General features: G+C 40.1%; 1 protein-coding gene across 1 annotated transcript in view; it reads right to left on the reverse strand.

Annotated features, from left to right (window-relative positions):
- ZBBX (zinc finger B-box domain containing) overlaps window positions 1-16,008 on the reverse strand; it is a 122,612-nt gene extending 106,604 nt beyond the window's left edge. The window contains exons 1-5 of the mRNA XM_053598858.1: window positions 15,954-16,008; window positions 15,480-15,596; window positions 10,089-10,202; window positions 6,582-6,672; window positions 583-631 (exon numbers count right to left, since the gene is read on the reverse strand). Coding sequence (XP_053454833.1) covers window positions 583-631; window positions 6,582-6,672; window positions 10,089-10,202; window positions 15,480-15,547 — 322 coding nt within the window. The 5' untranslated portion in view covers window positions 15,548-15,596; window positions 15,954-16,008. The remainder of the gene's footprint in view (window positions 1-582; window positions 632-6,581; window positions 6,673-10,088; window positions 10,203-15,479; window positions 15,597-15,953) is intronic.
- Between the last annotated feature and the right edge of the window lie 206 nt (window positions 16,009-16,214).

Genomic DNA, 16,214 nt, shown 5'->3' on the forward strand with positions numbered 1-16,214 from the left:
GCTTTAAAATACATTTAGTTTTTCTGTGCACATTTCCCATTTTTGCGTCAAACTGAAGCCCACGTAAAACCAATTCTAAACATTTATAACACGGCATGTTTATAACATATATGTGTATAAATGTTAAATAAATATTATATTATGCAGGGTGGCCGTAAAGTTCATGTGCTGTTTTAATCCAAATTTCTTAACCCCTTAAATTAAATGTGTTTATCTTTCAGAAAAACATATTTTTCCTTTGGATTACTACAAATTCAAATTATATTTTTGGTTTTTGTTATTGTGAAATAATTTAATGATTTAAACGATGATTTTAAATTTAAAAATTTAAACGATGATTAAATTGCACAAGAACTTTATAGCTAACCTGTATAAACAAATTTTTCAATACTCTTTTAATTTCCTAGAGCGAAATTTCAATTTATTTCAATTAAATAAAATTGATTTTGAAAATTATCGTAATTTGGGGGTTTAGAATCTTCATACAGCATGAACAATTATAGTACTTTATTTTTGTAGTAATTCAAGTATAAAAGAGAAAAATTGTATCTTTAACATCTAATATTATGGTAATCTATTTACCTTGAATCTGCTCCTTCAGCAATTTTAATTTCACTTTTCCAGCAGAAAGCTGTATTCATAAAACAGATAATATTTGTCAGGTACACAATCCATTCAATGAAAGTTTAAGTTATTAACAAAAATATTAGAAATCTGTACCATACTTTGGTGTATCTTGAACAAAACTGTTTTTGAAAGACTGATATAAATTAATAGGAGATCATCCTTAAAGCCTCTGTAGACCTTTTAAGAAATTGTAAAGAGGGGTGGTGCCTGTGGCTCAAGGAGTAGGGCGCTGGTCCCATATGCCGGAGGTGGCGGGTTCAAACCCAGCCCGGGCCAAAAAAAAAAAAAAAAGGAAAAAAAAAAAAAGAAATTGTAAAGAGAAATTTATGGGAAGGAAAATAAATTTTGGAAATATATATAAACCGGTTTTTCACAACCATAAATTATTTTTCAACAAAAGCCATATATCATCACAAGATGATTTTGAGACAAAAAGTGCTAGCATTCAAACATTGTAACAGTTCAATAATTCCTTCGTAAATTTCTGCTCTTCCTCAAACACACGAAGTCTAATATTTGTATAGACTAAATACACACTGAATTGTGACTGAGCCATTCTGATCCCACAACTGTCAGAAGCAACAGTATTCTCTTATTTGTCCACTACAGAGAAACACACGCGAGCCTCACAGATGCATTAACCTTCGAATATAGTATTTGTGGTCCTTGATTTTCCTGTATTGCAGACCCTCCCCCACAAAGAGTAAATAAGATCCACTACTAGGTATTTCAAATAGATAATCCCTTAAAATCCCTGCATCTTAACACTGTGTGAGATAAAGCAGCCTACACTTGAACATACGTGCGTTGATCTTATTAAAGCCAACGTTTAGCGTGCACACAGGAGCTTGGAGGAGGGTGCGCCTCTATGTAGACACTGTCAATTCTTGGCTAGTTTTCAATTTGCAATTTGCATGCTCAATTGCTCAATTTGTACTTGGGAGTGTGAGAACAATGGCTGTCTCTCTATCTGTGGCTGTGACGACCGCTGTCATCTTGGGAAATTCAGGCCTAATTATTCTCAGTGAATCTCGTAGCTTTGCTTCAAAGGGGCACTTACTGTTCAGATGCTTTGAAGGAGCTGGCCCAATGCCATGTACCAAACACAGCAGAAAGAAAATAGGATGGAAGGAATCCGTTTTTATAGGAATTACATTTTTATTTTTAAACGGGTAATGTTATACAAGTTATAGATAATTTTATTTTTCATAACCAAATGACCCAATTTGATTACCTGAATGATACATCTGAATGCAAACCTGATCAGTGTGGTTGGAGGTTGCCTGGACAGCATGGCTTGATCAATAGGCCAAGGCAAAATGAGCCCAGTATTAGGAAATTTTTACAGTTAGTTTTTATTACTATGAATATTTTGTCTCCTGTGTGAATATTACCCTATTTACTTCAAATGATTCAAACTGCATAAAAATATTTCGATGAAAAAATTGCTGGCTGCTATTTTTAAACAAACAGAATTTTCTCAGAAGTCTGATTTATCTGTTTGGGAAAGGTTTTGGAGGTGGAGTAAGTTTGGACCAAGTCTGCACATACGTGTGCACACACACACGCATACGCACCCACATACACAGATATCTGCCCATACGTTTACATACGTGTGTATACCTTAAAGCATCAGAGATACGACACACTTCAACTTGACGAACCCACTTCTGCCTTCACCAGCAGGTGTCAAAGGGACGCCGTCAGGGCCTGGCAGCTCCGCGGGTCCAGCACACGTCTGAGCCAGTGGCGTCAGGCTCCGGCCTTCCCCAGCCTCTCCAGAGCCTCACCAGTGCCGTTACCTGCCACACTGGGCCCAACTGGCCCCACAAGCCACCCCCACAGACATTGACATTCTCAGCCCAATTAGCTGCAGACTGTTGCTAGTCCTTGCCGACCGTCATTCCACCCAGACACCTTCCACCCAGAGAGCCCCTATTAAGAAGTCACTTGCCTATCTTATGTTTTAAACCTTTCCTAAAAGTGTTTCATCCTAAAGTTTACGTCTATGGAAAATCACCTTTCCTTAGGCACAACCCAAGGAGGAGCACACCCCAGAGGAAACAGCTCCTGTTCCATTGCCTTTCATTCACCAGGAGAGAAGAAAAATCTTCTTATTTTCTCCTCACTGCTGCTCCCAGAATGCTGTTCCACATCGGCATTCGGCACGGCCACCTTTATGAAGTTCTCCCCCATCAGTTTAAGGCCCCTACTGATATCTAGGGTCCTCTTTCGCCTGAACTCCAGCCATCTGCTCATGCGTCTCCCTCATGCTCCTGGCAGATAAGCTGACATACTCCCCAGCAGCTGGCGCTGAAGACCCTCCAGTATGCTGGCCACTGTGAACAACTAAAGGCCCTGCTTTGCAGCATTATGACCAAAGTCTGCACCTTGGCAGCCACACCTTCAAATCCCAAACCCAGAGGTCTCTCAGCACTAACCTCAGCCACCTGGCTCCTTCCTGTGGTCACTGTGAAGGAATAATAGCATTGGGTCTCTTAGGAATCCACACTGAGTAACCCCAGGGGGCCCTTATACCTTTTTAGCAATTCATTTGTTCATTTGCAGCTAAATCCTAATTGTGATTCCCACAGCACGGCTGCGAACCTTCTCCTTCCAGTCCCAAGAACCCACATTCACCGGATAGCCCTTCTTCAAACTGAGCAGATGACAATGTCTTCACGTTTACTAAGAACGTTGAACTCTTCCCACAACAATTTCCCAGTGTCCTAGCTCACCGTCTATCCAGCACAACCTCTAAAATTTACTTTCACAAAGAATGTTTTTTTCTTCCACATTTCCTGTCACAGAAAGAAAAAAAAAAAAAAACAGTATCCTCTTTCCTTGGTAACAGCCTCTCCAATGAGCCACCTCTCTGAAGACCACGCACTGAACAACTGTCACCCCTCATCTTCGTCTTTAATCTTTCCTCTACTAGAATGTCCATCCCTCAGCCTACAAACCATCTCACAGCTTCTCACCAATTCTGGAAAGAACCACGATGTAATAAAGTCCTCCCTTCGCCCTGTTGGATTCCAGCTGGGTCACCCTCTGCTCACATTTGCTGTAAAGACAGTCTCATTGCTCCTCTCCTTCCAGGTGCTGAACATCTCCATTCACATCTAATATGACCCAATCACCCAACTCAGGGTTTTTATTTTCATTCTCCAGAAATAGGCATTTTAACGTGACTGTCACCTAACGTTCCATGATATGTGGTGTTACATGTAGTTACTCAGAGCTCTGAGGAGTATTCAAGGATTATTCATGCATGCTAGCAAATGTTCTATAGAGACTCAAAAGCTTAAGTGATTTGTCTAAGACCACAGTTTGATGAAATGAGAATTTCAGAATTTGGATCTACCTGTTCTAATACAGGCTCTCTCCAACTCACCACCACTGACATTTGGGGCCAAATAATTTTCTGTTGGAGGAGCTGCCCAGGATGTGGTAGGATGTTTATCAGCAACCGTGGCCTGGACTCACTACAAATCTTTAGGAAAAAAGAGAAACCCTGTCTGTGATAGCAACTGAAAATGTCTCCAGATATTGCCAAATGTCTTCTGGAAAGTAAAATTACTCCCTTGGGAAAAATTGGTCTAAAGCGACACCAGAAGCTTCTCTCACTACACAACGCACTGGACGACGGTGACACCACCCCCCATAGTTTCTGAAAATGCCTTCCTTTACTTCTGTCCTCCACAAAGCTGCGCGGTTTGGATTCCACTCCCGTTATCCTTTCTCTTCTCAGGCTCCCGTCAACGAAAAATTAGCAAACTGTCTCAGAACAAGCCTGAGAGCTCACATTGTAAATCTGGGCCCCCACTTTTGACCTTGAGCAATTTATTTAACTTCTTCGATATGAAGTGGCTTCGTCTGTCAAACCGTAATAATAAAAACTGCCTCTTAGGCGTGAAATAAGCACTTAATGAAAAAAAAAAAAAAAGAAAAGGCAGCTAAACCCTGAATGGTTGACTCGTGCTAAAACAGACCAAGTAAATGTCAAAGTTCCTTTGCCCACATGTTCCTCACTCAGGCTTTCCTTCAGTTTTGTTCTTCACACATCTCTCCTTTTTTACAAATTCTTAGGGGGCACATTGACTCCTTCAAAAGAAACCTCTATGTATGTTTAAGTTTACGGCATCCTTGTCTAATTTTCGTATTTGGTTTTACAGTGTACATAATATATTAGTAAGTTAGTAAGGACGTAACTAAATTCTCTGGGGAGGTAAATAGGAGTAGGCATTAAGAAATCCACGCTCAAAACACATGTAAGATTTTCTGATGAGTTGTAGGATTAGACAGTTTGGCGGCCACCTGGCTCTATAATCTCAACCCCAGATGTAACAGGTATCTCAGTTAGATTGGCCGTCATGAAGGATGACCTAAACCTTACCACCCTCCTACTCAAAAACCGTCAGAGAATTCCATTCACCAAGAAAAAGCATTAAGACTCTTGAACCGTGTACAGATCAAACAGTGCAGGTCCCTGGGACAGGAAATGTTAGCAAAAGCCGTTTTTACAAAACAGCATCGGAGAAAAGCTATGACTAATTCACTCTGCTGCTGCTACTGATGCTTCTTATATGATTAAAAAATGCTGAATTAATAAATGATGTTTTGCAAAAAAAAAAAAAAAAGACTCCTGAGTCTGGAACTGAAGGCCTGCTGCTTTCCTGCCACATTTCACTCTCTAGACCCACATTTCACAGCTCCCACCCCCACATCTTGTATCTTCCACTTAGGATGGAAGTGGGGACAGATACATTGGTGGCACCAAGATTGTGATTTATTCACCACTTTCCCCTTCAGAATATACCTTGTTTACTCTCAAATATACATAGAACTATTATTTCTCAAGCACATATTGCTCATATACTAAATGTTTGTAGCAAAAACTATATGTTGAATTTTAATATAAATATTTGTATGCACCTTATCTTTCACAGTAGAGGAGGGCCTCCTTGCAAATCAGGATAATTTAATACGAAACAAAGAAAACGTTGAATAAATGCCATTAAGTAAATATGTCAAAAAGAGTCTGCATTTTTAATACATTATATTTACAATGATATCTGAAACATGAAACACTATCTGAAAAATACAGTGAATTATAAAAATTTTAACACAAAGTTTAATAAACCTATTTCACTGAGGGGATGACACTACAAAATAAAATGTCGTTTGAAGCCAAAAGGTTTAGAAATGTTGACTAAGATGTTTGCACCATGCCAAGTGACCCAATGAAAGTTTAATGACAGGGGCATAAAAAATAAAAAGTCGTGTAAGTTAATACTTACAAAGTCATGGGTCCAGACTTTGGACAAAGAATCCAGAAGCAAAACTTTCCTTTACATAAAGACACTTATCTAGTTACAATTTGAATATTGTGTAATGTTATACATTATGAATGTGGTACAAATAAAGTAATTTTATGGCTGGGATACTGGGATGGTTCCTTTTGGGGGGTAGTTGCACACATTGAATCAACAATATTTGAGTCATAAGTTATTATTCATGCAGAATGTAAAATCATTAAACAAATGTCATATAATACAAAGGTAGAAATAAAGACTGCCATGGGTTAGATCCAATAACATTGGCGTGCACCTTCATATAGAACAAACACAGCTCTGTTTCCACACTTTAAACCAGAACCAAACTAAATGGAAAACTTCCATTTTGGTATTTGGAAAAAAAAAAAAATAAGAATGGAAAAATTCACCTCGAGGTAAATTTTTAAAAATCAACTTGTAGATGAAAAACAAAAACATAACTGAATAATGGAAGTTGCATATGAACATACCAAAAGTAATCAAAAACCTGATAATATGCAAAGTTGTTGAAATAAGAGTAGAAAATTCCTGAGTTCGGCAGGAAATACAAGACCAGAAAAAAATAATTTGCGTCTCTTGCTTAGAAAATCGCCTGAAAATCAGATGGTGTCCTCTTACCTTAATAACACTTCCTTTGCTTTGAGACATCACGTGTGAGTGATTACCCAATTTACTCACTTTTCCAGATTTCCAGTGATAGCCACTTGACCTTCAATACATATAAACAAAACAAAACACAATCACTAAATACATTTCGCCTTTTAATGAAAACAAATACAGTTTCCCTGCTTGCAAATTTAGTTGTTAACATGTAACAAACAAGCACGAAATAAAAATAAAACATCAATAATAATGCCTGATATCTTCAAGAATTTTAAAATACAGCTCCACCATATTTGTTGCTTTTGTAGAGAAATGAATAAAAGTGACATGCCCCAACACGAGTGGAGAATTCCATTTTTCATATTCAAAATGACTAAAGATGGCTTTCCTGATTCACAGGGCACCTTACAGGTGGCTGTGCAGTTTTGAAAGCGTGTGTCTGCAGATGTAGAGAGCCAGCAAACCAACACCCCAGGACGTTCAGCATCGCTAGTAAGTGACAAATTCCTTACTAAGACCCCATGTGCGCTCTCACACTGAACTGTGATAGAGATTGCAGAGAAGGCACGCTTTAGTTGCATAGTTTTCGAAGCTCTTTTACTTCAGCCTCATCTGATTTTTCTGAAGTGAACGGGGCAGGGAGTCCAATTCCCATTTTAAAAATAATGAGACCACAACGTGCCCGGTGCCAGGCAGGCGATAAATAATTAAGATGAGGACACTGAGCTTCTGGTCAGCAAGGGGCAGGCTCTTGTCCTCGCTGTGACTCTGAGTCTCTGCGTGATCTTAGAAAAGAATTTAACTATTCTGAAAACCAAAACACATCTAGAAAAGTTTCTAGATGTTGAAGAGAACGAGCTCATGGGAGCTGATTACCAGTAATCACCATGACCTACTTAGAGGCAAAAATGAAGTCCCTATCAGGAAGGCAGAAGGCCTGGCCACGGCCCCATTAGAGAAGAACAGCAGAGCATATGGTGAACTGTCACCAGGGGTGGTGGATGACACAAGATCCTCAACCCTCGGCCTACTAGACAGGGTCCGTGCAGGCGCCAGGCATGCTTTCCCAAAGAACTAGACTTTCAAGATAATACTGCTGACGCTATTAAACATATTTGAATTTTCTTTAATGGTTCAAGAGGCACCTCATAGGTATTTAATGGTTATCACTTTGAAGACCTTCGTCTAGCAAAATTAAATTTGCTATACGATGAGTTTGGTAGTGTTTGGTACTGGCAAAGGCACATGAGACGTGCACTCTAATCTCTATAGAAGAAGGTTACAAACTTTAGAAGCTTGTTTGGAAAACAATTTCTCCATGTCTACCACAAGGTCAATGCACATGCCCTCTGACCTAAAATTACAGAAGTAGGAATTCATCCCACCTACACCCTCGCCTGTCCAGGGCCGTGTTTATAATCACAACATACTGAAAACTTAATAAAGATCCGAAAACTAAATGCTATTGTTTCTGCACAATGAAATATTATGTCGCCCCTAAGAGAATGAGACAGATGACTGTGTGCTGATGTGGCAAGACGCTAACATATATTAAGTGTAACTGTAGGAGATGAAGTAATTCCCCTATTTTTATAAAGGTCTCATTTGTGTAAACATTAGAGAAAAGACACAGCAGATACAGACACTGAAAACACACGTGCACATACGTGTTGTGTGTGCTGATGTACCAAGATAAACTTCTGGGAAGGAAATTTTAATCACTAAACGTGGTGGTAGGAAACAGGCTGAGAGTGAGCCTAGGTCTAAGAAGAGATCATTTTCATCATGTAACTCTCAGTTCAATTTGACTGTTATCATCCTTACTTATTATATCGTAGTAAAACAACAGTCTCAGTAAAATTAGTACAAATACTATGTATACAAGAATAATATTAGAGATATTATTAGAGTTCTCCCTAAAATTTCAGCTAACTTGCATTTGCTAAAAATATTTCAAACACACTTTCAATTTTGATATATATATATACAAACAAAATCCTGACCCCACAAGCCTTTTAATAAATAAAAACAGGGTCTATCTTATGGGGTGCATTCCTCTCCCGCCCTTGGACAACTCCAGGTGCCCTGGACGTAACACCAACGGCCCCCTGGCTCTCAGGCCTTTGGCTGAGAGTCACAACATTGGCTTCCGTGGATTTGAGGCCTTGGGACTGGGTCACACTACCATTACCCCAGGGTCTCAGCTTGCAGGTGGCCTGTCGTGGGACTTCCCGGCCTCCATAGTCACAACTGCTAACCCACATCACTCAGCAAAGGTGCCGGCAATGACAAACAAGCACAGGACTCAGGGCCCATCCATCAAGTCACATAAGCTTGGCCCCAAATGATGCCAATTATCTTCCATAAAACACTTCCTTCCTATAAATTGAAAGGGAAGAGGACAAAGGAAGAGCACCTAGTGTATACCAGGCAACTTGAGAGATGCCTTGTCTTTATCATTTCACCTCCAAACCGATCTGTTTTGGGAGGGAGGTATTAGCCTAGATAAGAGGACGCTATCTCATCTATCTTATCGAGGAGCACGCTGTCCCCGGCTGGAACTGCACTCCACAGAAACAGACTGGAGACAGTTACTGGAATAAAAACCACATGTAGCTGCCGAGAAGTCATGTTCAATGGCTTTTCTGGAAGTAGGACTAGGCGAGCTAGAATGGCACATGAGCTATTGCCTCCGGTAGTTTTTAGAAACAGAAAAAGCATTGGAAAAAAATAGAAACACGTTGCTGTTTCCCAACTGTCCCTGACAAGTCCCAAAATCACAATCAGTACAACTTGTGAATCCAGATGTTCCAATATGCAGAGCTAGTTGGGTTGACTTTGTCCTCACCCATAATAAGAGGGCAAAATTCATAATCTCCCTGACGCAGGTGGCTTTGAACCCAATTACTGACATCAAGACAAGTGTCATATTCAATAGGCAAACTTGCTGATAAGATTTTGAGTCACTGTTCCACAGTCAAAAAGCACCTGGCCTGCCCTAGGGAATACCCAGGTTTAAGAAATATATACCAATCTACAAACCTATAAATGTGTGATATACACACACACACACACACACACACACACACACTTATATATAATATGTATGTCTGTATATTAAATATATACATGTATTTATTTGAAACAGATAAATAAAGATGGCCCTAACCATGTACTGGTGGTGTTCATTTGCTGTGGATGATAGTCATCTTCTGAGAGCAAAGAGCAAAGTTTGCATTGCTGTGCTAAATATTCCAGACCATAAATCATTGAAAAGCATAAGTAAAAAGACAAATAAGAAAGGATAAGACCAGATAAAATTCAGAAGAAACAAAAGTAACAGTGATTTAAAAACTCAACACACCCATAAAACACAAAGAGGAACTTAACATTGCTTGTTGCTCAGGGAAGCCGGAACTTACCCATCCATTAGACATTTTTATGGGAGCTACAACAGCATATGAAATAGATCTGTGCGTAACCCAGCTTACTCCTCTGGAACTTTCCAGAGCTTTAACCCACCCTTTCTCTTCCTTCTCTTTGCTCTGCGTGGACCGGAATTCCTGCAGCTTCTGGGCCATCTCCTGGGTCTCCAGCTCCAGCCTCACTTTCTCCATTCGCAATTCTCGAGCATTTCTGAAGACGTAAGATTTAAATGCAAAAGGTTTAGTTGGACAAAACGAAATGGTAAACAAAGAACCCAAGGCAAAATAACTTTATATCATCTATTGATGCTAAAGGAAAAGTATGAATAATAAATTAATCATGAACTATTTCAGCTACTTTCTTTGTACTTCTCTGAAATATACTTTTAAAGCCAGCATTTGCCTCCTATTAATATTACGTTTAAGCAAGTTACGTCTTCAAATACCAGATTTTTACTGTACTTAATTCATGACTAGAGGTTTAAAATCATATTTGACTTCAGATAGGAGCCATGTTTTATACATGTACAAATATCTATGACATACAAATAGAAAAAAGAATGTACACAGCTATGATTTAATAAAAAAATAAAAATAAAGAAAAAAGAAAAAAAGAAAAATTATTTTCTAATTTTCATGATGTCTTGCCTCTAACATTTAAGTCATTTCAAGTATAAAATTTAAGATTTTTTTTATATATATACAGGCAAAATATACATGTTTGCTGAACTAATCATCCTGGAAACCTTAAATAAACTCTACCTTTTCATCATATATGTATTATGTGGGGGGGGGGCAGAACATGTTTAAAGCCTATTAGGAAGAAAGACCCTCATATTTCATAGTGGAGATTCCTGTGCAGAGATGTTGACAATCATATCTTAAGCTCATGAATATTTTGACACAAGCTACTTTCTTCCTTTTACAATTCTAGCCTCTTATCAGCATTCGTCATTGACCTTGTTTCACAGAACCAACCCCAACTAATTCTTTGATTATTAATCATGAATTTAATGCTCTTCCTTCATTATTACATTGGTGTTTTTCGAAAACCAAGTAGTATGGGCCTCATGCATGCTACGGTACAGAACCACACGAACGAATAATGGGGATCAGACAAGGAATAAATTTACAGGGATGGTGAGCAGTCAGCAAAGAGCAGGTGCGCCAAGGGCACGTCCCCCAGTGGACACAATTCAGGGAGATTTGTGGATGGTGATATGAAACAAAGGTGGATGGAAGGGTTCCGAGAGGCCAGCCAAGATCTAGAAGGAAAGCCTTTATTTTAATTATGTGTACGCCACAAGGAATAACTCAGTTCCCACTGCAAATAGCCCTGTGATACGAGAAGTAATGGGCCTTCCATGAGGATGGCTGCGGCTCAGTGTGATGGGGTTCTCGGGGGAGCATGAGGCTCCCGGCCACAAAGAGGGGAACCTGCTCCGGCCCATGGACTGCAGGGGCAGCTCCTGGAGAAAGTGAAGCCTGAGCTGAGACATGGCCGGTCAAGGTGGGGTGATTAAAGCAGTGTTCTGGAAGAAATAAGTGTGGGTACAGGCAGGAAAGAACGGTGTGTGAGTCAGGGAACTAGAAGTTGCCTGTCACCAGACATTACGTGCAGGATGGGAAAAGTGGCAACAGTGGTCAGGTCACGAACCCTTGTCACCCATGTCGAGGAATTGGTGTTTGTATTCTATGAATTATGAGGATAATGAAAGGGTTTTAAGAGAACTGATCAGACTTGCATTTTGAACAATCACTCAAGCTGTATCACTGAAAATCAATTAGAGAGTACAAGGCTGAGAGCAAGACAGCCAGGGAGACTGTTCCGGTAATCTAGACAATTGAAAGAGATTATGCTGGTCTGCTGGAGCAGAGGCAGCAGAGAGAAAAATGGGAGCTTTTCAGAAAAATAAGAAAACACAATTAACAACTTGGAGACAGACCAAAATAGGTGACTGATCCCAGAGGGGACAGGAAAGGATTCTAAGCCCGGCAGACAATGGTGCTGTTCTCTGCACTAGATCATTACGGGGTGAGCTGGGGACACACTTCAGGACCAGGCCCCCAGCTGTTCTCCCTGTCTGAAGCCTCAGCAGCCCACAATACTTTGCATAGTGCTCATGGAGGAAGCGTTCAGAAGCAGAATTGTACAAGATCACACTTGCCACCATGCACTCACGTTGGCACCACTTAACAAACAGCTCAGAAGGATTCCTGGCCTCAGCCCATCAGGGTGTCCAGCTGCGTCCATGTGGACATGTGGTGGTGTCTTGCTGAGTGGTGTTCCTGACTGTGGTTGCATGTTTTTGTGTGACACTGAGGGAATGTCAGAGCTTGAATTAGAGCAACGAACAAACATTCGTAAATTTCTTGTTAAACTTGGAAGAGTGGAAGTGAAACCAAGAAATGTTAGTTCGAGTTTATAGTAATAATGCCTGGCAGAAAACGGCAGCGCACAAATGGATTAAACACTTTCCTGAGTGTCACTGATGAAAAGAGGCCAGAGTGACCGGTAACAGGCAGAACTGATGAAAACATTGCAAAATTTCATTGAATTGTGTGTCAAAATCACCGTGAGAATTATGGCAGAGTAAGTATCAATAGAGAAACAGGAAAATCTTCATTGAAAACTTTGGCATGAGAAAGGTGTATGAAAAATGGTCCTGAAAGAGCTCACTGATGAGAAAAAGCACCAGCACCATCTTTGAGTGAGTTTTTTAGCCAGTTAACAAATAACTGCATTGGAACACTCTCCAACTCACCCCATCTGGCCCCAAATGACTTTTTTTTTTTTACCTGAAAATAAATATTGACAGGAAGACATTGTGATGATATTCAGGACACCCAAGGTACAATGACAGCTCTGATGGCCATCCCAGAAAAGGAGTTCCAAAATTGCTTTGAAGGGTGGACTAGGGTGGCGCCTGTGGCTCAGCGGGTAGGGTGCCGGTCCCATATGCCGGAGGTGGTGGGTTCAAACCCAGCCCCGGCCAAATTAAAAAAAAAAAAAAAAGAAGGGTGGACTAAGCGCTGGTGTCAGGGCTTGGGGCCCCGAGGGAGTAGGTCGAAGGTGACTGTCGTGATACTCAGCACCGGGGTGTGTTGCCCTGTTTCTAGGCTGACTTCACAAACTGTATTGCCAGACCTCATATTAATAATTGTGTCACTGACTTGTTTTTAGAAGATGTTCGGTGTTTCTAAAATCTCAGTGGGGTACAGGCAAGGCGCTGGACTGAAGAAAGGACTGTCCTGTGACCACATGGTCAAGTTTAACGTCTGGACTCTGAGGACATAGGAGTCCTTCTGAATATGACATTGGACACAGAGCCAGAGGGTGGGCCAGGCCACTGAGGACAGCTAAGGTGGGTCCTTGGCTGTATTTATTTATTTCACAATTTATAAAATAATTAATGTATTTAATGAAGAGATTTAATTAAGATATCCAAAGTGGCCATTTCAGCAAAAATGTATATTTTACTTATAGAGAAAATAAATGTTTCAAATTTTTTGCTTCAAGCTATTTGAATATGTTCGAAGCAAGACAGCATAAAAATGAGAAAATAATTTCTATTCAACAAATAAATCCAAAAGCCAGAAATAAGAGTACAATGGCTTGGAGCTGGAAATAAGGTACAGAGTGGAAAGCACCAAATTGTCAAATAATGTGAAGTTGATTCAGACTATGTCAGAGCAAACAGCACAGGACAAGGGAAAGTGAGAACGGGAACTTCACAGCAGCTACCTTGGGGCGGGTGCCCCAGGGGGTCTGTGGATCACCGGCGGGTCAGGAAGACACACAGGCCCAGGAAATCCGTTTCACGCTTGTTTCTAAGATCAATTCCAAATTCCCTGCCATGGCTTACAAGTTAGTTATCACGTAAACGGTGCCCTTTTCTCTCACCTTGTTCTTAGTCAATGTCTGAAAAGTTCCCCAACTATATGGTCTCTGCACCTTTGCACATGTTTCGCCCAGAACCTACCCGACTAACTCCATCTCTCAGGCAAGTTGAGGTTCATTCCTCCGCACTTCTGCCCTGCCAGACCCTGCTGCGTTCTCCCAGAGCTCTGTGTGTTACACGTCAGTGTAACTTTACTTGTTCATATCCTCTGCAAGCCGCCTGAGTGCAAAGACCTTGACTCTTGGGCGTACAGCTTCCATTCCCAGCTAGGACATCGTGTATGATACCTGCACTTAGTAAATGTCTGTTGGATGAATGTTTATAGGTGTAGACACATAGGCTGAAACACGTCACTGAAAACCAACAATGCTTAGCCCTTTCTCTTTTTTCTACTAAAAAAAAAAAAAAAAAATTGGTAGTACTAGCCAGGCACAGTGGCTCACACCTATAATTCCAGCATTCTAGGAGGCCGAGGTGAATGGACCACTTTGAGCTCAGAAGTTCCCAGCCATACTGAGCAAAAGCACTACCCCAGCTCTACTAAAAATAGAAAAAATAGCCAGTGTGATGTCTGGCGCCTATAGTCCCAGCTACTCAAGAAGCGAAGGCAAGAAGATCACTTGAACCCAAGAGTCTGAGGTTGCTGGGAGCTGTGACACCACAACATTCTAGCCAGAGTGACAGTGTGGACCACGTTTCAAAACAAACAAAAGAAATTGGTGGTACCAGCAATTAGATAGCCACCCCCACCAAAAAATATCTAATGACACATATATTCATATAATTTTCCTGTTTACACACACAACTAGTTTCTCAAAAGTGAAAAGAGCATTAGAAAGCTTGGAAGACACTAAGTGGCCCCAGGACTACTGGTCTGCACCAGGGAACGAGAGAGAGAATATAGTTAGAAGGTGTCCCTCTGTCACCATCCCAGACTGACCAGCTCTCAGTGACACATAAGAGGAAGGCCCTGAGTATCTCCAGTGACTCTGGGTGGTCTCAAAGGGAAACAAGGGGTTGAACCCTCCCGTATCCCTGCAGTGTCATGAAGTCCCTGGGCTACCCAGCATTGTCTGGCCCTGGCGGAATACGTCTCCTGGTCAATCTATGACAGACAGTCAATTCAACATGTCCTTCAACTATGCAAAGGACGGGGGGAGGTGTCACTTTCTATTCCCTGTTTAAAGATTTCTCACCCTAATGTTCTCACTTAATCTCTGTTTCTCCCTAAATTTCAGGGTTATTCTTTTAAAACTTGAATAAGGGTCATAAAAATATGTTAAACTTTCTGTTAGAATGCTTTATAGGTAATGAGCCCAACCTTTATTTATAACTTGTCGTGTTGATTCTTGTGGAATAAATATTTTAATCCTCATGTTCAAACTATTACAGACTTATAGTGTTTCAAATTTACTTTGCTACAGATTAAAAAATATAGCAATATGAAAAAATGGAAACAAGAATTCACAATATTTGAATTCAATTTTAAACAGTCCCATCGGGGGAAAAACAGTTTAAATTATTATACAGAAAATTGGCAACTATTTTTACTTAAGAAATTTGTTAATAAATATAAACGAACTTACTTATATTTTAGCTTTATGGAATTTCCAGGTTTTCCCCACGGAAGAACTATAAAATCTTTGGTGTTCATGATTACTGCCTTACCGTTTTCTTAAACTTGTTCTGACTTGTATAAATTTCTGAAAAAGTAACAGAGACAAAAGATGTCAGAATTAAGCAGTGCAAATTACAATTCCAAAACTCAACGTAAATCAGGAATATTTTTAAAACAAAAATCTGTATGAGGGGAAAAGGCCGAATAGAAGATCAGACAGCAAAAAATTATTATAATCAGGTCATTACAAAAGTTTAGAGATACAAAATCAAGAAAAATAAAATTGGTGTGGATGGAAACAAACGAAGTCCTCCAGCAACCGCGATAAGCTGATTTAAGCTGAAACTTGCAGGGATGAATCAGAGAGGACCCTGTGGACAGTGTTTCTAGAATGTGAAATAAAGGACTGTAGCATTGTCTGTCTCAAAACTTTCATACTCACCCATATGCACAGTTGGTGCTTCATGTCCACAGGTTTTGCAGCCATATGTTCAACCAACAGAATATCAAAAATACTTAAGAAAAAACAACAACAACAAAACAACAAAAAATAATACAAATATAGAGAATAACAGCTATTTGCATAGCATTTGCATTATCTTAGGTTTTATAACTAATCTAGAGATGATTTAAAGCAGCACTCCCCAACAACTTTGTCAACAAGCACGGGTTTCACAGAAGATGATTTTTTCCACGGACCCAG

Source organism: Nycticebus coucang, chromosome 8 (assembly GCF_027406575.1).
Source record: "Nycticebus coucang isolate mNycCou1 chromosome 8, mNycCou1.pri, whole genome shotgun sequence".
In the NCBI taxonomy this organism is placed as follows: Eukaryota; Metazoa; Chordata; class Mammalia; order Primates; family Lorisidae; genus Nycticebus; species Nycticebus coucang.